The following is a 23,346-nucleotide window of genomic DNA, read 5'->3' as shown; positions in this document are numbered from 1 at the left end:
GAACCAGGTGTTTCCAAGGATGAAAACAGCACAGGTAAACGTCCAGCTGCAGCAAGAAACACAGGGTATGCACTGAGAGCATTCAGCTCAGCCTCTCTGTGCAGGAAGCTTTCTCCTCACCAGAGGCAGGCACCGCCACCAAGACAGCTTGGGAGAAAAGCGGCTCAAGTCATGTGGAGCTTTCTGAGGAGGACACTCAACAAAGCAATGATCCCAAGAAAGATTCCCGGAAACCTCTGCAGGCATTTGTAGCTCCAATATCATTAGCAGTCTACATTCATGTTCCCAACTTCAAAATCTGATGCTTCTCTCAAGATGTAAGTCCTGCAAATATTCAGAGGGCTTAATTTTAAAATAATTAAAGACACAAATAAAAAACTGAATTAAGGAGAATAATGCAGGCTATACAGAAGCAACTCAGCAAATAGAAATTCTGAAGAACCAAACAGATATCACAGAAATGAAAAGTGCAGTAAGTCAAATAAAAATTTAGGGGAAAGGCTCAAAAACAGCATCAAGCGTAAAGCCAAATTTCAGACTTGAAGGATAAGATGAATGAATTACCACACATACGTGCTTGTAAAGAAAAAGTGAATTGACTACCAAGAACTCTGAGGCATGGATAAAGGCACAAACTTACAAATTCTTGGCATAGAAGTTGGCCCAAAGAATCACACTAATGGCACTTAAGATCTATTCACTGAAAAACATCTCAGAAAACTTGCCAAATCTTGGGAAAGGTACAGATATCCATGAATAAGAAGCATTGTGAACTGAGGTAGTGACCAGAAAAGACCTCCTAAGTCACATTATAGTTAAAATGTTGAAAATACAGAAAGAATATGCAAAACTGCGAGTGAGAAATATCAAGACACTTGCAAAAGCAAACCCAGAAGAATAACTGCAGACTTCTCTATAGAAACCCTAAAGTGCAGTATGGCATGGACAATGACAAAAGTATATAACTGCCAGCCTAGGTTACTCTAGCTGATAAAGTTATCTTCAAAACCAAAGATGTATAGACTAAATAAGTAGATATTTTTAAAATTTCTTACACATAATACAGCATTGCAGAAGATGTTTAACAAAATTCCACTAAGAGAAGAGGAAGAATTTGATCAACTAGAGTTGAGGAAAGAAACATAGGAAAAATAAGGAATTAACAAGAATTAGTACACATATTTCCATAACAACTTTCACCATCAATGGTCTCCAATTTCCAGAAAAATGAATGAAATTTGAGACCACGATCTTAAGTGAAATGTCAAACATGGAAAGTTAAATGTGACATGGTTTCTGTTATATAAGAAAACTATAATAATTAAATAAAAGATAAATGTAGGGCTGGGAATTTAGCTCAGCGGCATAAGCGCCTGCCTTGCAAGCAGGCAGTCGTGAGTTTGACCCCTGGTACCAATAAAAAAAAAAAAGAGAGAGAAATGTAGGAAAAAGGCAGATTTTCTGCAGATAGGGGAAAGGATCAGGGAAAACACAGGGAGGAGAAGTAAGAGCATCAGAAATGAACAAAGTTTGTCATAGTCATGTGCATGAACCAATTTCCTTTTATGAATGTAATATTACATATTGCAAATATGCACAAATAACAAAAAATTATAAATATGAAAAAATATAAATTATCAATAAAGAATTCCCATAAGTATACAAGGCTAGGAATGTGTATATTTATTTGATTGTAGTCATCATTTCACAGCTTATATGTATGTCAAAATGTTGTACTTTAAAATAAAATAAAATAAATTGCTCCCAGCCCCACACACAAAAATTTGTACCCAGAACATTCCACGCATTGGAGCAAAGTTTAGAAGAGAGGGTATGCACAGCCTCAGGCCAGGACCTGGGTCCAGGTGACCACATGGGCACACCAGGGCTCCCACAGTGTGTCTGCTGACTGGAGCCAGGCAAAGATCTAACCCAGGTGAAAAGAGACTGCTCTGTTCTGGACTTTGCCTTTGAACCGCAAACAGGCTCCATTGCTAATCCAGGCTTCTTGACATTAGTGGGATGCAGTCGACCTGCACAGCTTGGATTCTTGTTTTTCTTTCACCCCTTTCTCCATTACCTCACAAACTCAACTGCAAGCTGCACAATATCAGATGAGTCAAGGTGAGCAAGCCATGCAGGGCCTCAATTCATGGGGCTGAGAATTGCTGAGCTCCCTCAAGAAATACATCATCCTCCACAGTCCTTCTGGGTTCTTGGAATGTGACCTTCCCTCAAAAAACAAAGCATGATGGGGTCAGCTTCTCAGAAACATGGCTCTGGGGCCCTGAAGGTGCCCTGACCCTAGCACACAGTGGCAGTGTGATAGTAATTTTGACATTGTAAAACTCACTAGCAACGTGATGTCATACTGAGACAAGATATACTGATTCTGCCCACCCAGTACCTAGAGTGCTAAACCCAGTCAGCCTTGACTGGCTGCACCCAGCAGCTTTTCTTAGATAACCGGACCCAGCCTGACCATGTTCAGCCACAGGGTCTGTTTTCCCACCTGAAAACAGATCCAGTTTTTCTCACATATTTCAAGGCCTTTTTACCCAGTAACAGACAATGACTAACTCAACCCAATAAAGTTTACCATGCTCTCAAGCTTTTATACTTCCTGCCTACAAACCTACATAAACTAAGCCGGAAATCTAACAGGAGGCTGATGATCTTCCTTTCAGTTTGGTGACGGTTTTGTAACAGTGACAGAACCCTGGAGAGTTCATCATGCTGGCTTCAAACACTGAACTGTGGTTCTCAGGAGCATTGTGCTGCTTCAGTGAAGAGGTGGGAGGAGCTCAACTGTGCTGTCCCTGTCATCTGGGAAGAGAGACAAACAGTAAGAGAGAGACAGACACACTCACAGAGAGAGAGAGAGAGAGAGAGAGAGAGAGAGAGAGAGAGAGAGAGAGAGAGACAGGGAGACAAGGAGAGACATATACAAAGAGGTGGGGGGAGACAGGGAGAGACAGAGACAGAGACACAAAGACAGAGAGAGAGTGAGTCTCAGTTGGGTTACCAAAGCCCTGGCAGCTAATAAAAGCTCTAAGCATCAGTATCTAGCAATCCTGTTTCTCAGAGAACCAGGGAGGAGTAAGATTTGATAAAAATGGGCTTCGGAGTTTCTAAGCCTGAAGGCAGAGAAATTTCAATACTGAGAAATGGAAGATAAACGCATGGATTGAGGTGGAGAAATGGAGTAATTTTGTGAGGAACACAGACACCTTTCAAACAGCTGGGGCAGATAAATTAGCAGAACCCCGCTGCCCCACAGCTGACTTCAGAAAGGACCGGGGTGCAATTACTGCTGGATCCAGACTGAACAGGATGCAAAGAGGACCAAGGAGTTCACTGAACTCCCACTCAGGAGCTAGGAAACAGAAGATGATAAGAAGACCTTTCTTTTAATCATGACATTTCAAAAATTGTGGTTTTTTTAATTAGGATTCATTTGCAGAGCATAAATTTTACATTCCTTACGTGAAGGTGGCTCCAGTCCATGACATATGCTATTTCCTTTTAGTGTACACTTTTCCTCCCCATCCTACTCTTTTTTTTAACACTTGATCACCTTTCATTTATGAAGAATCTATCTGCCTACTTCCTATTGTGTATCCTTTATTTTGTTTTATATTTCTAACTTGAGATTCTCCAAAAAATTTGTGATACATAAGCTTGTGGGTCTTATTTATTTTGCTTAAACTCATGGCCTCAAGATGGAACTATTTTCTTACATGTGACTCAAATGTATCCTTTGTTATGGTGCAGTAGTGCTCTCTTGTGTGCAAATGACCACACTTTCTTTAGTCATTCATTGGTTCATGAACATGTAGGCTGAGCCCAAGGTTTATCTACTAAGAGTTGTGTCCCTGTAAACATGGGTATGCACGTATCTCTGTACTATGATTTTAACTGTTTCAGGATGTTACCTAGAAGGGCAAAAGCTGGGTCCAATGGAATTTCTAGTTTTAAGCTTTTGAGACATCTTCACTTTGATTTCCATGGCAGTCACACCAGTTTACATTTCCACCAACAATGTAAAAGTGTTTCTTTCCCCCTGAAGCCTCAAGAGGAATGATGTCTTAACACTTTTCTACTGTTATGCAAGGGAGTGCCCTGCAGGGAGAGGGAGGCTGTGCTCAGCACCTCTGCTCTGCTGCTTGTAGATATAGCTCAGGCCACAGCTGATAGGGAAAGGAAGACTCCCTATCTGGTCATGCAACAGCCAGAAGCAGGCTGGGAAGGTGTCACCAGGCTTGCTGCCAACAACTTCGTTGTCCCCTCAAAGAAAGCCTTTCCAGGATTTCAGCACACTAAGGCTTGGCCACACTGATTCTGCTGAGGCAATGCCAGAGGGACCCCATGGGAAGCCCTGCATGGCAGCTCCAGGTGCCAAGGGCTCCTGGCAAAAGAACACACGGGAGCCAATATCTAGAAGCTGTGAACACAACATCCCACCAAAGCACACAACAAAAACGAGGTCCATGATGATGCTGCTGGTGGACACTGGCAGGGAAGCTGTGCTGGGAGAGGAGGGTGTTCTGTTCTGTGCCTAGGGACGTATCGTGTAGTATGTGGAGGGTGTCACACTGCATCTGTGACAGGTTATTTCTTCTTGAAGACCAAAGATCATAGCCCAGCTGAGATGGGCTGGGCGTGGGAGGACCTGGACTGTGGGGCCTGAGCTGGCTCCTCTTATGGAGTAAACAAGCAGGGTGAGGTGAGGGTGGTGCCCAGCAGGCAGCATGCTCAGGATGGGTGAAGATGAGCTACTTGCCATTTGTGAATTTCAAGTTCCCTATCAGGAGTCTGGCTGTATCTGTCCATAGGATGCCTCGGCTCGCTATTTAGTGCACACTGGTGACTGGATCCACATATCTCAGGAGAGCTGGATTGTGTTCGAACGCAGCCAGGGGAAGAATCCTTGGTAAGTTGGGGACTCCTCCGTCTTCTCCTTTGCTGCAGCCTCTACCTTTAGAAGTCCAACACTCTTTTATTATAAAACGCTTCTCTGTCCTTCCCATTCTATTTATGGAATACACAAGATTCCTTTCTACTCATGGACTCCCTATCTTCTCTCTGTGTTTGGATGGTTAGTCATTTTCTTCCTTCTTGATATTAAAAGCAAAGCACTCTATACACAGTCCTCACACCTTGTACAAGTGTGCTCTGCAGCTAGGATATGACTTGGGCTGAGTTTCAGGGCCACACCTACTGCACATTTCATGGTTAGATGGAAATGGCCTATTGTCCTCAAATCTCCAGAACTTTCTGTAAATTCATCAACTGGGAAGGGGTTGTGTTCTGCAGGTGGCCTTGAATGATGCTGCTGGTCATTTTGTGGTTATTCACACCGCTAGATTTAAACTGTGTCTCTGTACATTAATTTGTCTTTCCTGATCATGTACCTGCAGAGGAGCAGCCAGAGAATTAAGGAAAGAATTCCTGTTCTGTCACCCAAAGGCACTGGCCCGATTAGAAAGCAGGAGGAGAATAAGCTGGGAACATGAGCCTGACATCTGGACCTGAGTGTCACCTGGGGAGGGGACTTCACAAGTCCATGTTCATGTCCTGTCCATCTTCAGATGGTAGCTGGGTATCAAGCTGTTCACGTTTTCTTTTATAAACCTAGTAGAAATTCAAGAAAGAGCTATAAGTAAGTAAACAGAAACTCTCAGAAATTTTATAGACCTGTGAAAATATATGGTACATTTGTCCAAAGGCCCGAACATCAGCAAGATAACTTGTGGGGAATCTGAGCCAGATTCCCATTTATTCTCTGCCAGAAGGAGACAGTTCCCCAAGACAGAAAAAAAAAAAAAAAAAAAAAAACCAGAATTTTTCAGGCGGAGCAAAGCTGAAGCTGGGCCGTGTCCCCAGTGACTGGTGCCCTGTGTCCGGGAAATGCCTCTCACACCCTGTTATGGGGCAGACTGGGAGAGGAGGGCAGAGGCCATGCTGGTTATGTGTAGGTGCCCAGTGGAGCTGCAGCAGAGAGCACAACGGGAGCCTGCTGGGTGCTCTGAGTCCCCTGGGAGACAACCACCCACTGAAGCATGTGTGGACGAGAGCCTGGAGTCTCCTCCACATTCCAGGAGGCTTAGAAGGGCTTGGGACAGCCAGCAGGGAGGAGGAGGCCTGTGAGCGGGGCCCATCCCAAAGGGGAAGACATGGAAAGTACCCAGGGGAAGCTGTGACCCCAGGGACAGAGAAAGTGCTGAAACCTCTGCTCTGCTTTCCGTGGGGAGCAGAGGCCTCAGTTGCTAGGGAATGCAGGGCTCTGTGCCCAGGCCATGTGAGTGGCTTGGAGCAGGGCCAGGGTGACACAGTGTAGGAATGCTCCCAGCACTCTCCCCTTTCCTTCCACCAGTGGCCTTTCCAGATTTGGGCGGATAGCAGGTCAACTGAGATGAGCCCCACTAGGACAGGAGGGGGCACTTTCCACATCGCCACAAGAATGAGGCCCTTGTTTACAAGGATCAGAAACTGGCCTAGAGTGACCAGAGAGGACGAGACTCAGGGTACACACTCATTCACAAACATGTGGCATCATCTAAAACTCCATCTTTTCTGCCTGCCTTGTTCTCTTGGATACTTAATTCCCAGTCTCAAATGCTGTCCTATCTCTGGCGACCTGGAACATTTGAACCCAGAAAAGGATGCAGCTGTCAGTTCTCCAGTGGCGATGACCTTTTTGTAATAATTCCTAAGTTTCCCTTTGTAGATTTGTCCTTGTGCCATGTTGGTTGGGGTGTGGGTGGTGAGAATTTGAGAAGGACCACTGCCATTTTTCCTTTTTAAATAGCAGCCACAGAGCTCAGGAAACAGAGGACACTCTGGCTGATGTCCTTTAGTCTATGCTGCCATTCCTGGGTGGGGACGGATGCACATGGCTGTCCACTGTTTCTCCAGCAGGCTCCAGTTCCTTTCCATCACTTGTTTCCTCCTCTGCTCCAGCCTGGACACCGTGTGAGTTGTAAGGGAAACTCTGAAACGCAGAAGCTGACGCCATGGCCGGCCTATCCTCCACAGGTACTTACACCTCTTCTTGAATCGTGGGTTTGTGCTTACGAGGAAGACATGATGTGGAATCTCCCTGGCTGAGTTATGGTGTGCAGCACTCAGGAACAGAGAAGGGAGCCTCAAAAGAGGCTGATGGACTCCCTGTCCTGGGTCTGTGAGGATGAATCTCAGAGTCCTCTCCTCGGGGCCCAGGTGCTCACTTCCTCCCCACCCTGACTCCTAGCCAGCGGCTCAGGTGGGGCCAGGACAGCCTTGGGACAGTGCGGACAGGAGGGGAAAGAAGAAGGGGAGAAGAGAAAGGGAGAGTAGCAGGGACAGCTTGGAGTGGAGGCCATGGTTACCTGGGGCCTCCTTCTGCCCATCATCCATGAGAGGGCCACTCCGAGTGGCTGAGCAGGCAGAATGGTGTGTTGTGCCACTGAACTGGACTCTAGTTGTGATTTATCACTTCTGACTATATATATGGTCTGGACCTCTTACCTCACCTGGCCCATCACATGAAAACAATGTCCCTGACACTGCTGTGAGCATCCGATATGACCTGTGGAAATTTCTAGGGCAGTGCTTGTCACAGGTAAATCCTGCTATACGTGAGTTTCTCCCCTACTTGAACCTGGCTAGTTCCAGGTGGAAACTTCCCCCTTTCCCTCTTCCCCTAGGGACCTCTGTGTGGGTCCTTGGCCTGCGCTGCCAGTGATAAGCATGGTACACATCAGGTGTGTCTGCCACAGGCAGGGACTGATTGCAAGTATCTAATTGAAAATAAAAGTCTGACAGTGGCACAACGCCCACCCTGGAATCCCAGCATTGACAGAGGCTGAGGCAGGGGGACTGGAAGTTTGAGTACCACACAGGCAACTTAACCAGCCTTTCCTTGCCTTAAAATAAAAGTAAATAGGTAAAAATGACCAGAAATGTAGATCAGTGATCAAGCACTCCTGTGTTTAAACCTCAATACTGCAATTAAAAAGGATAAGGAAGAAGTGTCTGAAAAATAAAAGAAAGAGAGACTGCTCCCCCACCAGTCAACGACACATTCCTTCCTTCCTGTTTTCCAGTCCTCACGCAGGCGCCTGGAAACAAAGGCCTTTCTCAGTCTTCACCAGGTCTGGGGAGAGAATTGTGCTTCTGGTGGCCCTGGTGCCCAGTCATTGAGGAAGAAAATGTTGGAAGGCAGAAGCTCCCAGCAGGCCTGGGATCCAGATGCAAGGCTGGGGCTGTGAACTTTTCCAAACCAGCTCTCTCTTGTTCAGTAAATATACAGCCTGGGGTCAGAGGTACCACTGAGGATTTCTGTTCCCTGAGATGTGAGTGATGTGTCCTGAAATGCTAAGTATAACCAAATGGCGACAGTAAAGGCAAATGCAGGGAAGGAACGTTAGTCAGCATAGCTGCAGTGAGCAGCTAGGTCCAGTGCACAGGCTTTCTCGGGAGAGGACCGAGCTACCCGAGTGCGGAAGCCAGCTCTTCAGCGCTGATTCGGATGGTGAAGTAGGCTCACGGGCACTCTGCCCTCCCCACCAGGAAGATGATGACTGAACGTGAGATGTGTGTATGCCAGAGCTTCAGAGAAATGGAGAGTGATGTAGACACAATGTCACCCTGCATTTGGGTTTTGAAGACTAGCACTGTAAGTGGCACCCACAAGTGGCAGGACTGTGGAGAAAACTAAGGTTGAATCATGCAGAAAGAATTAGTCCACCATTCCGTCCACATACAATGGGAATTGTTGTGCTTGTGGGACATTCACGCCTACACTTGCAAATAGGATCCCATGGCAAGAGCTCTCAGGAAGCCTTGCTCAGAACTCCAGAGGGCAAGGGGACCCAGGATTGTGCAAAGCACAGGTCAGAATGTGAAGCTCTGGAGACAGTGTGCAAAGTGGATAATGAGAGGGGGACAGAGAATGGACCCCCCCCCCCAATCAGAGAGCTTCTGGCCCCTCAGTAAGCAAAGGGTTGTGGAGACCTGGGAGTTAACTGCAGTTAGGGCTCAGGGAATCCGTGGTCTCTGTAGGGAAACATGAGGGAGAAGGGGAGCACCAGTGGTATTAACATGGGCAATGCATACCCCATCTGCCATCTTCCCAAACATGGGGCACTCTGTGCCTTCTGGCATCCTGCCTAGTGCTTACCCTTTGGCATTGACAATGATGCCCCTGCCCTAAGCAGAGAGCATTTGGGCACTGCACTGCACACAATGCAGAAGAGAAAGGGGGTTAAGCATAGCCAGACCAGAGTGACCCTCTTCTATTGTTTACCCAAACAGTGGAAAGGTCTGAGATGGTGTAAAACCCTACCCACCAGCAACTATCCTGCTTGCAAAGATGCCCTCTCCCAAGCCTGGCGGTTGTACCTCATTCCACAGGTCCAAGAGCAAGTTCTTGTCTTTAGGTTATTTCCTAAGCACTTAATTTTTCTTGATCTTGTTGTGAGTGGTATTGATTTCCTAATTATTATTGGTGTAGAATAACACTACTGATTTTTGTGTGCTGATTTTTTTGTCCTGCTTCATTGCTGAATTTGGTTATTAATTCTATGAGGCTTTCTGTGTAGTAGATCATGTTATCTGCAAATATTGGTAAGCTCTTTCTTTCTTTCTTTCTCTATCCTTTCTTTCCTATATATATCTCTTCCTTTGTCTAATTGTTCTAGCTAATGTTTTGCATACTGCATTTAACAAGGGTTCCTACTTTTAGGAGTCCCTACTTTCTATTGTTCCTACTTTTAGGAGGAAAGCCTTGAGTTTTTCCCTACTTAATATGATGTTTCCAGTAGGTTTGTCATAAATAGCTTTTAGCACGTTGAGAAAGGGTCCTTCTATACCTATTCTCTTCAGGAATACCTTTTATCACAAATGTATGTTGAATTTTGGCAAAGACTTTTCTGTGTCTATGGTGATTATTATGTTAATTTATATCCCTGATATGTCATTGGTTCTATTTATGGAATGTGTTACATTAGCAAGAATGATTCAACATACACAAATTAATTAATGTAATTTGGTAATTTGTTGCATTCTGTTTGCCGTCATCCTGTTGAGAATTTCTGTGTCTATGTTCTTTAAAGAGATTACCCTGTAGTTCCTATTTTTTTTGTTTGATTCTTGTCTGGTTTTGGAGTCCAGGTAATGCTTACATCCAGGAAGGACTTGGTAGATACTTTTTCACTTTCAGTTTTATTAATGATTTTGAAGAATATTGATGTAGATCTTCCTTAAATTTCTCATACAATTCAGTGATGAATCTAGTAGACTTTTATTAGTTGACAGGTTTTTAATTGCTCCTTCAAATTAATTGCCTGTGATTGGATTAAAACTTGGTTCAATTTGGCAATTCATATGCATGTCTAAAAATCTATTCATATCTTATAAAGTCTCCAATCTTTTGAATTATTTAATTGTAATTGCACTGACTTGTGTCTTTCCTTTTTTTGGTGAGACAATAACAGTTTGTATATTTTTATTGTCTTGTAAAGAACCATCTCTTCTACTCATTGATTCTCTGTATTGAGACTTCATTGAGTCTCAATTTCATTAATTTCTGCTCCGGTCTTTGTAATTTTCTTCCTTGTACTAGCTTTGAGTTTGTACTGCTCTTATTTTTCTAAGACATTTGGTGCATCATTATATTATTTGTTTGGGCTCACTGTGTTTCTTTGGTGTGGGCATTCACAAATATAGACATTTTCTTAGGACTGTTTTTTTATTGTGTATCATAAATTCTTGTATATTTTACTGTTATTATGATTTGATTCTGCCTTGATTTCTTGTATGAGCCATTGATTATTCAAGTGTGCATTTTTTAATTGCTATGCATTTGTCTATTGCTGTGGTTTCTTTACCATTGATTTCTTTTAATTGCCCTATGGTCTGAGAACACGTATGGGATAATTTCTTTCTTTTGTATCAACATAATTATGCTTCATTATGAAATATGGTCTATTTTGAAGAAAGTTTATGTGCTGCTGAGAATAATGTGTGTTCTGTTATTGCTGAGTGGAACACTGTGTAGGTGCCTATTAAGACTGTTGTTCCAGGGGCTGGGGATTTAGCTCAGCGACATAAGCACCTGCCTTGCAAGCAGGTGGTTGTGAGTTTGACCCCTGGTACCGATAAAAAGAAAAAAGACAAAAAAAAAAAGACTGTTGTTCCAATGTCTTGTTCAACTCTGATGTTTTTCTGTTGATTATTTTGTCTATTTCATCTATTTGTGACAGTGGTATGTTGAGGTTCTCACTGTAATAGTGTTGATGTTTATCTGATCCTATATAGCCAATGATGTCTGTTTTACAAAATTGGCTTCACCAGGGTTTGGTTCATGTATATTTAAAGTTGTTTCTTCTTCCTGTTGAGTTGATCCTTAATCAATATGTAGCCACCTTCTTTGTCTCTCCTGATTATTTTTGGCTAGAGGTCCACTTCATCTGAAAGTAAGATAAATACTTCTGATTGACTTTGGGTTTCTATTTCATGAAATATTAATTTCTATTCTTTGATTTTAAACTGTGAATTTTCTTTTGGATTAAGTGTGGTTTTTTATGTTTGTTTTGTTATAAAACAATACAATGAGAATGACCTTGGATTTCAAAAAGAAGACAGAAGGAAACCCATAATGATTACTGTACTGCACATTGTTTCCTCCAAACAGTTGCTCAGACATCTAGATACAGGCATGCAAAGTTAATCACACAGTACAAGTTCTTAGTTGTTTCTTTCATTGCTCTAATTTCAGAAATTTCAAATGTGTGGCTTCTAATTTCTTTGATATGTTTCCCAGACTTCTTCTGGATAAGATACAGGCATGCAAAATTAATCAAACAATATAAATACTAAGTTTTTTACCCACTTCAGTTGCTACCATTTCAGAACTTTTCAGTGTGTGACTTCTAACTTCCTTTGTGTCTAAGTTTCCTGAATTTGGTTTGGGTTGGGCTTACCATGGGATATGGCTCCTTCTTCTCCGGGCCAGTGGCTGCTGGCTTACCAGGGAGCATGTCTTCTCTTCTGGGCCTGCAGTGCTGGCTCAGTAGTGGAGGAAGTAGAGATCGAGCTTCTTCTCCAGCCTGCGGTGGTGGGTACACTAAGGAGCATGGCTTTCTGTCCTCGGGCCCATAGTGGTGGGCCTGATTTTCTTACTTTTGCTGGATTCCTGGATTGTCTCTCTGTGGGCTTGAAGTCTCACTTTAGATCCTTCCTGGGTACAGGAGACCCATTGTCCTCCTTATTCTCTTCCTCATGTTGCTATATTCCAGTGGCTGGACCCCAAATCTTGGAGAAGCTCTTTCTCTGTTGCTCACCACATGCTATCTTCTTTGGAACTCAAATGCATTTCTTATATACACCATAATGTTAGATTTTGTTTCTTGACACGTTCCACCAGTGTGTTTGTTGTCCTTTTGAATCTGTGATTAGGTGGCTTAAGTGAAAGATGGCCTTTTCCTCATAGTTCTGGGAAACAAAAATCATCAATCAGTATGGGGCAGGTGGTAGGGCTGGTTTCTGTTGAGGGCGCTATTCTTGTTTGCGGCAGGAGCTTTCTCACTGTATGTGGCTATAGCTTTTCTATTGTCCATGAAGAGACAAGAAGAGAGAAGAAATGAGACGGAGAGAGAGAAAGGAGCAGAGAGTGAGACAAAGGGCGAAGGAAAGGGAAAGTGAGGTTTGGTGTCTCTTCTGTCAATGTGAATTTGGGCCCTAATTTTACAACCTCATTGGATCTTAATTACTTTAGTGCCTTATGAGTCCCATCTCCAAATACAGAGTCAGGCAGTTAAGTCTTCATCATATGAAATTTGGAAATGTACTTTAGCTTACAAAACCACTGGTTACATAAAAAAATATCACATGTGTCGAACCATTGTGGCATACACCTATATTCCCAACTCCTCGGGTGGCTGAGTCCAGAGGATGGCAAATTCATGCCCATTCTGGGCAACTTGGGAAGACCTAGTCTCAGTATAAAATGAAAAAGGCCAAGTCTTATACCTTAGTGGGTGAATATTTCCCTAGTACAAATGAGGCCATTGATGCTCCAGGTAATGGAAAAAAATAAAAAGCAGAACAAAATAAAAAAGCCCACAACCTATGTGAGAGCTGCTCAGGAAGATGAACATTTAACCATTGACACCAGACCATACCCTCTTCTAACTTTTTTCATTTTCTCCCAAATTAGAATTCAAGAATTTCATTGAGAATGTCCATAAGTGTATCACAGACTCCATGAGTACAGATGATCTGCAGAGTCTGCTGACTCATGATACCACCTGGAACGTGTTTGTGAAAGAAGCTGAACTGTCCAGGTATCTAACATGGTGCCAGTGAGCAATGCTGACTTGATGTCTACCAGAGTGGATTTCTCTAGGCATACCAGCCTTCTCCAAGTGGTTTCCTAGTTGATGGTGACCCTTCTCAAAACCCCTGAGGGAATTTCCTCCCTGTTATTCCTTGGCAGTGAATGGCTTTAAGTTGATGGGAGTTGATACCCAGAAAGCACAAGATCATTTCTGGCATCTGTGCTATGTGAGTTTTGCAAGTTATTTTACCTCTTTCTGACTTAGTTTGCTTCATCTGTTACGTTCTATTGTAAGAAAAATCAGATAATGCATAGACTGTGCTTAGCATATGGTGATACACAATAGATGATCTATTTTTTTTTTTTTTGGCTTTTTTCCTTTTTATCGGTACCAGGGATCGAACTCACGACTGCCTGCTTTCAAGGCAGGCGCTTATGCCGCCGAGCTAAATCCCCAGCCCCACACAATAGATGATCAAGCAAAGACAGGTTGGAAAGAAGCTAGAGCCAAGGCCCTCTATCTTTGAAAGGCCAGCCAAAAAGGGCTGGTTTTTGTTGGCTCAAAACAATTAAACATGTTCGGTGGATGTTCCTTGGGATTCCATGTCAGGCCATTTTTCTCCCCAGCTGAGGAACTACACAAACACAGCAGTATTTTTCTTTGGCCCAAAAGGCAAAGAGGTGAGAGTGGAGTTGGACAGAACTGTGTGGAAACATGACTGTTTCTGCCAGACCCCAGACTATAGGCTTGTGCCATAGATACTGAGAGTGTCAGCTCTGTGTCAGGGCCAGCAACTCAATCTGATAGCACTGTGGTGAAGGACTGGGATTGAGCTAAGGGATAAAGGTGGGGGACTAAGTACCTTACAGACAGTATCTTTCAAAAGACATAGGATGGGGCTGGGGATTTAGCTCAGCGGCATAAGCACCTGCCTTGCAAGCAGGCGGTCGTGAGTTCAATCCCTGGTACCGATAAAAGGTTTAAAAAAAAAAAAGAGGGAGAGAGAAAATGGCGGCTTGCTAGGGGATCGGGCGGAGAGTCTCTCCAGAGAAATCATATTAGAAGCTAGAATATGACAACATGGAGAGGGCCAGACAAATGGATAACGATTCTTATTAACCAAGATAGTGCAGCTGGAGGATTTAAAGTTGTGCTGAGACTGTGAAGGCTGATAATGGGAGGCTGCAAATCCTGCGCCTTTAAATCAACAAACTGACCCGTGGACCCAACAGAAAAGCTGTGTTGGCTTTTGGTGAGTGCTGGAAACTGAAACCTGGGACCCCAAGAAGCAGCCAGGACTGCCCCGCTGCACCAGAGGAGATTGAGAAAGGCTCTGGAACTCCAAAGCTGAATGCTGTGCAGATTTCTGACCGTTCTGTGCTGTGCCGGAAGCGCGGGAAAGGTGGGCAGTGTGGTGTGCGGTGGACCCGGGAGGAGGACCTGGGCTGGACCCTGGTGAGTACTGGGGATCCCACGGCTGCTGGGGTTGGCCAGAGAACATCTTGGAACTGGGCAGTGCCTGCCACCACAGGGACATCAATAACACATAGTCTGGCGGGAGACACCTTAGAGTTGGGCAGAACCTACAGCTCAGTGACAACACCGAGTCCCCCTGTAGGGAGGGCTGGTGGAAGACATCTTGAAATTGGGCAGATCCTCAGTACGTGCTGGCTTCAGCGTCATACAGAGAACCAGTGGGAGACATCTTGGATTTGGGCAGATCTGCTGTTCTGGTGCTCCTGTCACAGAGAGGTCTGGAAGAGAACAGCTGGGATTTGGGCAGAACCCTGTGCCATAGTGACATTAGTCAGCTGCTTCTGGTACAAAGAGAACTGGAAGGAGCTACTGGGGCTAAACCAAGCCTCTGCTTGGGGCCCAATAAGCGGATACAAAATAGTCACAACTCAGTGACACCCAGAAAGTACAGCCTAATTTACAGATTGACTGGCACAGAGGCTGGAGACTAGCCTGTACCGCCCCTGCATCCCAGCCTACCCCAGATAACAGCAAATTGGGAGGACAGCAAAAACTCAAGTCAGCACGCTTCTGAAAGGCCCTAAGCAATTCAGAGAGGGCCAGAGAACCCCAGGACAGTCTGAAAGAAACCAGAAACATGACAAGAGATAAAAATAAAAAAAAAAAATCTCCAGCTGCCCAACATGAGAAAATAAGCCCAGGAGAAGTAAACACTGAAGAGAACAAGCACAGTAACCATCCATTGCTCCACACAGCATCAGCCGAAATTAAAAAGTACCTTCATGATCTCATAGATGAATTTAAAGCTGTACTCCTGATCCAAGTGAGGCAAGATATAAAGAGATTAAAGAAATGACAAGCCCCGCCCAAGAGAACACAGATGAAAGAACTGAGGAAATCAGAAAAGAAAGAGAAACTTCTGAAGAAGAATTTAAACATAACTTAGAATACATGAAACAGATCCAAAGAGAATACCAGGAAACTAAAAAACTCCATTGAACACTGGCAAAATGCCTTGACAGAAACTAAAGACAGCCTTCTGAAACTTAAAGAGAGATTTATGGCATATGATCGTGAAAGAAAAAGCCTCTTAAAAATAACAAGGAACCAGAAAGAAGCAATTCAAAAACTAGAAGATGACAAAAAGATACATAACTTAAGAATAAAGAATGTGAGTGAGGAAGCAGGAGCAACCAAAAATGAAATACAAAGAATATTCACAGATATATTAAAGCAAAATTTCCCATGTATAGCAAAAAGAAATGATATCCAGATAAAAGAGGCATACAGAACACCAGCTACCTACAACCAAAACAGATCTATGCCTAGACATATAACAATCAAGATTCCAGAAATCCACCAAAAGAACAGAATATTAAAAGCAGCCAGAGAAAAGATGCAGATTACCTACAACAGGAAAACTATCAAAATAACAGCAGACTTATCAACACAAACTCTTAAGTCAAGAAGGGAGTGGGGAGAAATACTCCAAGTCCTGAAAGAAAATAATATGCAACCAAAGCTCATATACCCGTCAAAACTCTCTCTCAAAATTAATGGAGAAATAAGATACTTCCAAGACAAGGAGGAACTGTGGGAGTTCGTGGCCACCAATCCAACCCTACAGAGAGTGCTGAAGGACGTTACAGAGAAAGAGAGGAAGAGATACCAGGATCCCAGCAACAGTGGCAGAGAGGCCTCAGTGAACGGGGCAGACAGTGGAATGAGGGAATAAAGTGGACAAATTACAGCAGAAAAGTGGAGTAGCAGACATGAGGCAGAGACAGTAAGCTATAGTCTTTAGTATAGACAGCTCTGAAGCTCTATAAAAAAAGGCAGAGGTCATTGTTAATGGTGTATAAGGATTTAAAAGACACAGTATTGCCATATTTAGTTTGAATTTAATTTGTTCTTGTCTGTCCACTCATGTCAGATTTCAGGGCTTAGGACTGAAGAGAGGGAAAATTGAATGGAGTAATTTAAGGAATCTGAGGCCACAGGGTTGGGACCAGTGCGAGCCAAAGGAGGAGCTAAATGTTCAAAGCACTGAGAGGCCATGGGGACAGCAGAAAACATGTGGCTGGGAGATGGGATGCTTTGTCCACTTGCTGTGGTCCATCACTAATGAATATAGAGGGCTATGGATTTCTGAGTGCTGGCAGTTTTTAGTTGTGATTTTGAAAACTTTTACACTAGTAACTCTTAACCATCTTGAAGGCAGTGTGGCTTACTGACAATTTCTGAAGAGGGAATAGTTTGCTCTCTACCTGTGCCATTCTAGAGAGTATAAGAGACTCAAAATTCCTCATCAAAGAGTAAAATATTCCCTCTCTTATCAAGTCCAAATGCAGGTCCTTTTAGGCTTAGTAACTCATATAAATGGGTCTCAGTGTCTTATGAATCTTTGTACATAGAATTTGTTGCACACATGTGAAGCTGTGACCGACCAAGCTATTTATCAGGTGGGTGATGTCTGATAGTCATCCTGAATTTCAAGGTGCCGGGTTCAGGAGTGGAGTGGATGTATCAAGATGCAATGAGGTAGTTGCAGAGTCAGGGTGCAGCCAATAGCCAGGTCCTTCTACTATGAAAGTAATGGGCCCCAGTGACATTTAGTTGGGAAGGGTAGAGGGCATCAGGATGGGTCAAAAACTGATGGCAGAACAAACAAGATGCAGATTCTTCTGGTTCAGGGGTGTCATGTCCAGTACAGTTCTCAAAGTTTCCAGGTGGAAGGATGGTAAGATAATGAAGAAATAAAGATAAAAGACAGAAAGCTGAAGGCAGGTGGAGCCATCTTGCTGGATGGGAGGAAAGGAACTGCTCAACCACCATGGTGCATTTACTTACACAGTCAGGAGGTTGACATCCATTTCAACCTCTCTGTCTAGAAATTTACTTGCCTGGCTCACCTGGGCACCTTGCAATTTCAGAGCTGGTGCAGCTTTCTGTGTTCCTAGGGCTGGGCTTGCTTTAAACCTGAACCTGTGATTAATCTCCAGCTTCAGCTGCTCCCCACATTGGGACTTCAGTTTTTTAATTTTAATTTGAAGCTTTTCACTAATCTGACTTGATAAGGTTTTTGCTAAGCCCAAAGACACAGAGCAGATATAGAAGGCCAAGTTCACACCTGTTTGAGAAGGTGTGGACTAAACTTTGATCAAGGAAAATGTCATTTCACACCCAAGCCTTGATACATCTCGTATATGTCTAGAGTTTTGGAGAGCTGAATCACACACTGTCTTCAGGGTCTACCTGAAGACCCCTTCCCATCCCAGAGGTTAGTTGCCTTAATATCCAGTTCCTCTGAAGGACAGAAATGATCCCATAGGCAGCACAGCATCCTCACGTGAAAGCTGCGTATCTTTTATCAATGATGTGTAGATTCTATAGTTTTTTTTATTTTGAAGTGTTTTTTAATACGCTATGAGTAAATGATGAGACATGAGTACAGGACCCACAACTAAAGGGTCAAATTCATTTATGCTTCCTTATATAATGTGCAAGTAATTTGATATTACATTTTTAGCATGCCTGCATCTTGACTGTGACCTCTCCAATGATATCACATGTGAAATTTTTCTACCTATGACATTAAAGAAAGCTTTGGGAGTGGGGAGCAATTTTAGATACTGTATTTTTAGATGAGGTGTGTTCAAACTGTGTGACACTGTAGCCAAAGTCTCCAGTAAAACACAGATATTCAAGCAGGCAAAAGATTCTGAGTGTTTACAAACCTCTTGCCAGTAATGAGGGGAGAGAGAGGCATCCTCTTGAGCTAGACTGATTTTTCACTGCGTACTAAGTCTCTCAGAGCATTCCATTGCTGTACTTTTCTCTTCTCTTTGCTCATCTGCCGAGCTCCTCTTCTACCTACAAATTGGTAGTTGTCACAATAACATCTCATCAAGCACCTGCCTCTAAAGAGAATCTTAAGATGAACACATTCCATCTATGAGGTAGTAATTGTGGTCAATTGTGAAGGAAATATTCTGTGCATCTGTAAAATGTCTTTCCATTTGATTTACAGTAAAGCTCCCATAAGTTTTGCATGATATTTCCTATCCAGCCCATGTTACCCATAAATAAAATGCTCTTAACACCAGACCTTACTGTTGCAGGGATGAAGCAAAGGAGTTGAATGATTATTTGAAGAAACATACAGCAAACAACAAAATAGTGGACCAAAAAAGACTCCCAGAAGATATCGTGGGTAGGGAGAAGTTTTTGGAAATATTTCCTAAGGTGAAAGCAGAAATTGAGTCATGTATACAAAAACTTCAAGAGCTTGCGAAAGAGATTGATGAGACACACAAGGGTTGCACCATCTCCAACGTGGCCACCAGCTCTGTTGGGGCCTTCTCTGGAGTCATGAGCATCGCTGGCCTGGTTCTAGCTCCCTTCACAGCAGGGGGCAGTTTGCTGCTCTCAGCAGCTGGAGCAGGTATAGGAGCACTGTCTGCTGCATCTGGCATTACCACTACCATCGTAGAAGAAATAAACACATACTCAGTGGAATCTAAAGCCAAAAGTATCCTGTCAATCAGTGAGGACAGAGTGAGGGAATTGCTAAGGGTTGTGCTTAAAGCTAAACCTGAAATTTTTAAAAATTATTTTAAATTAATCAGTAACATTAAAAGGATGGGGAGGAACATCCGTGCTCTCAGGAGAGCCCTAACCGATCCGTGGTTAGCACAAGATGCCATTCATGTCATAACCACCGGGGTACTCTCAGCTGAAAGGGCTGAGCGCTTGGGGAAAGCATTAAAAGGCACCGTCTTGTCACTGAGCAAAGGAGCCCGGATCGTGGGTACAGTGATAAATGGTTTTTTTCTTGGGCTGGATGTGTACGACATTGTGAAAGACTCAAAGCATTTGCAAGAAGGGGCAAAGGCACCCCTAGGTGACGTGCTGAGGCAGAAGGTTCAGGAACTGGAGGAGGAGTTGGAGAGCCTCTACCAGATCGATAGGATTTTAAGTCTGACCCACTGACCCCTCCCCACAAAAATGCATAGTTAAGGGTACGTGTTCTGGACAGAGTCATGGACAGATGCAGACATTATAATAGGGGGAAAGGTATGAAATCAAGACCATGCAACTAGATATTAAGGGACTTAGCATTTTTTATGGGTGACCACAGTGAGGAAGGGGTTAATGCAGATTAGTTTGGTTAAAGGGAAGGCAAGATGCAAGGGTAGTTCAACAAACGAAAATAAACATACATGGTGTAGCACATAAATAAGAGAAAGGATTAAAACTGTATCATCTCATTTGATGCAGAAAAGGCCTTCACAAAATTCAACCTCATTTCCTGATAAAAGCCTGAAGGATCTAACAAGAGCAGGATTATACCTCTAGAGTTTATTTACCACAAATCCACAAAGCCCATCATTCTGAATAGAGAAAAACTGAAAGAACTTATTCTAAAATTGGGAACCAGGTGAAGTTGCCCACTTACTCTACTGCTATGCAGTGTAGCTCTTGGAATTTTAGACAGAGAAAGAAAGAAAAGAGAAAGAAAAACAATGTACATACGAGAAGAATAAGAAGAAAACACAATGCCTAAGTCAAATTATTCATATTTGTAGACAACATGAATTTTTGTTCAGAAATTCTGAACCCCACCAAAAGACATTTATAATTAATAAACAACTTAAACAAAGTAGCAGGAAAACAATCAACCTGAAAAAAATCAAACACATATGTAAACGCCCATAATGAGCTACCTGATGAACAAGTCACGGAAACAATTGCATTCACAATGCTATCAAAAAAAGATAAAAATAGACATGAAGTCTAGTGCCTAGGAATCAGTCTAATCCAGATGAAAGACCTCTACAATGAAAGTTAGAAAACACTGAAGAAAAAAATGGAAGATGACATTAGAAATTGAATGCCTTCCCCCATGTTCCTTGGAATCAAATCCATTCCTCAGTCTTTTACCAGCCCTGGAAACCGAATTGTGCTGCTGTGGTCACAGCACAGAAGACAGAATGGTGGGAAGACTGGAAGCCAGGAGCTTCCAGCAGGCCTGGGAGCTGTGGCATGACAAGGTTAGTGGACCCCTGTGAGCAAACTCTCCTTTGTTTAATAATGTGCAGGCCAGGGTTCAGAGATGTAGTGGGGGCCACTTCCCTTGGACATGAGGAGATTACTTCTAGAGACAAGGCCAGGTGCTTGGGCAATGACCTCAGGAGCCTGGATCGCAGGTGAAGTCATCACAGGTGTCTTCTTTTGATGGATGTGTGCTACCTTGGGCTAAACTTAGCTTCTCATATGAGAACACAAAATGTAAATAAAGAGCAAAATAAAAGTTAAAGCATAAGAAATAGGCAGATAGATTTTTAAAGTGGGAAGGGATCCAAATGGGAGAGGATGGAAGAGAGGAAGGGGATTTTAAAGAAAAAGAATTAAGATGTGTTATGGTTCCTTCCTGGTAGCAGTAGCGGTGTGACCAAGCGAGCAGGTGATGCACCAGGGAGAGAACAAGTCAGTGTTTCCCATGAGCCTACAGGGAATCAAAGGGGTCTCCTCAGCCCCACTGGCAACTGGATGGTGTCGAGGCCAGCTGGACTTGATAGCAACTGAATGCTTGTATTGTTGGGTTGATTATTCTGACCTGGGGACAAAGGTCTGAGCATCTCTTGGGAGAATGACAGTATGCAATACAGCAAATATGGGGATTTTCTTCTATCTTCTCTTTGAAGGCAAATGTTTTCACTATTTAGCTATTCTGTTTTGATAGGTTTTATCATGTTGTATTTTTGATTTACATTTGCTATACCTGGTCAGATGGACAACTATTGTGAAGATAACAAGATATACTACCACTGTTATCCTGGTATCCTGCCTGAAGTTCTGTACCAATTTCACTGCCTTGTCTCCACTGGCTTTGTTCTGTCTCATTCTGTTGTATTTTACTGTCTTAAAAAAAAGATATGCTGTGTACATGTAACTAACTCCCCACAAAGAATGTAATCCTTAGTTACTGCAAACATACACTGAACTAATAAAAAGATAAACTGAAAAGCAGAAGAGAAGTTATTATTGGTTAGACCTAAAATGCCCCTCAAAATCTCATGTGTCTGGAGGTTGGGATTTTGGAAGGTGGTTGGTCATGGTGGCACTATATTCATCAGTTTATTAATTGAATTTATGATTGAGAATCCTGTTAGGCTGTGTTGCCCAATTGGAGAAGGGAGGGTAACTGTGGCTGTGACCTGAAAGGGATTATTCTTGTACTCCCACTTTTCTCTCTACTTCTGGCTGCCACGGGTGGAGCAGCTTTCCTTCATCATGAGCTTGCACCACGTGGAGACGGCCAGCTAAACCTGGACTAAACCTGCTAAAACCATGAGCCAAAGCAAATCTTTCCGACTTTAAGTCGGCTGTGTTAGGTATTTTTCCAAATATCTGAAAATTATTAATACACAGGAGGAGATAAAGTCTATCTAAGTGAATGTTAAGGAGTTTGAATTTTTTATGGTTTAACAGTACAAAGAAGATGTTAATGCAGATAGTGAGTGGGTCAAAGTAAGTCACGAGGCTGGGGTCTGAAGAAGGCAGTAAGTACAGTGTGTGGGGATAGGAAAAAGTGTTAGTTTTGGACTGAGTGTACTTTGGTGGCATAAATAGAGACAATGTAGGAGCAAACATTGGGAAGATCAGGACCACTTAGAGGTGGAAGAGGTAAGAAGCCGGGTTACACTAGCTGAAACACAGAAGAAACAGGAGTGTTAAGGGGACCTAGAGATGGAGCAAGAGTGGGGGAGGGTGGAGGCAGGGGAAGTAAAAGGATGAAGATGTTTATGCTCATGGACTAACCCGCACGGTCAGTATAGTCATTACATACTGCAAAACACGCACTAGTAAAATATAAGAATAAGAAACACGGGTTGCTCTGTCTGCGCCCTCTACAGCCTCACACCCAGCAGCATCGCTTTGTTTCCTGGTTCCCCAGCGCTGCTTCCCAGGGTCACCTCACTGTGCCTTGGCCTCCAGTACAACCTGCTCCCTCCCTCCTCTTCTCCCCCACTCCTCCTCCTCCTGCCCTTCCCTTTGTACTTCCCCTTCATTTCCAGTGCTCTTAGTTTCCCCCTTCCTCTTCTTCTCCTCCCTGTTTTCATCTCCATCTCTCTCTCCTCCTCCTCTTCGTCTTCCTCTTCCTCCTCCTACTTTTTTGAGACAAGTTCTCACTCTGTAATCAGGTTCACCTTGAACTAAAAATCCTCCTGCTTCAGCATCTCAAATGCTGAAATTGCCAGCATGCAACATGATGCCTGGCTGAGGCTGTGACTTCTTGACAGTGCTGATGATGGTGCCCATGACAGCAGAGTTCATGCAGCACTTGGCATGTGTCCAGCCTTCTGGACATCAAAATTCAAGTGAAATTCCAAGTGCTACATTGGAGCAGTCATTAATCTGGGAGCAGAATGAAACCAGATTCCAGGAATACGTCCGGGAACCTGGAGTTCCATAGAGATCAACTAGGTGGGTGGCAAGAGATCAACCTGTCTGAACCTCAGGTTTTCGGTCTGTTGGGGAGGAG

General features: G+C 43.4%; 1 protein-coding gene across 5 annotated transcripts; it reads left to right on the top strand.

The window, feature by feature from the left end:
* Positions 1–4,686: 4,686 nt before the first annotated feature.
* Positions 4,687–20,582, top strand: LOC106027836 (apolipoprotein L3-like). Of its 5 annotated transcripts, none has more exons than XM_063238456.1 (4): positions 4,687–4,933; positions 6,964–7,038; positions 13,202–13,328; positions 18,920–20,582. In XM_063238456.1, exons 2-4 carry the CDS (start codon positions 7,017–7,019, stop codon positions 19,788–19,790), a joined length of 1,020 nt encoding a protein of 339 aa, XP_063094526.1. In that variant the 5' UTR covers positions 4,687–4,933; positions 6,964–7,016; the 3' UTR covers positions 19,791–20,582. The 5 variants fall into 5 exon arrangements, with proteins under 5 accessions (XP_063094526.1, XP_063094525.1, XP_063094523.1 ...); XM_063238455.1 differs by having other exon boundaries at positions 4,688–4,933; positions 6,922–7,038; XM_063238453.1 differs by having other exon boundaries at positions 4,688–4,933; positions 6,919–7,038.
* Positions 20,583–23,346: the final 2,764 nt, after the last annotated feature.

Source organism: Cavia porcellus, unplaced genomic scaffold, assembly GCF_034190915.1.
Source record: "Cavia porcellus strain 051 isolate PalLab524CR breed Dunkin Hartley unplaced genomic scaffold, mCavPor4.1 scaffold_27, whole genome shotgun sequence".
NCBI classification, from domain to species: domain Eukaryota; kingdom Metazoa; phylum Chordata; class Mammalia; order Rodentia; family Caviidae; genus Cavia; species Cavia porcellus.
Note: the sequence above shows the minus strand (reverse complement) of the source record. Positions and strands in the feature narration are given on the sequence as shown.

Excerpts from the sequence above, each read along its gene's own strand:
- LOC106027836 (XM_063238456.1), top strand. The coding sequence starts at position 7,017 with ATGGCCGGCCTATCCTCCACAG. Across the intron at positions 7,039-13,201 it reads GGCCGGCCTATCCTCCACAG|AATTCAAGAATTTCATTGAG; the intron begins GTACTTACACCT and ends CTCCCAAATTAG. Across the intron at positions 13,329-18,919 it reads AAAGAAGCTGAACTGTCCAG|GGATGAAGCAAAGGAGTTGA; the intron begins GTATCTAACATG and ends TTACTGTTGCAG.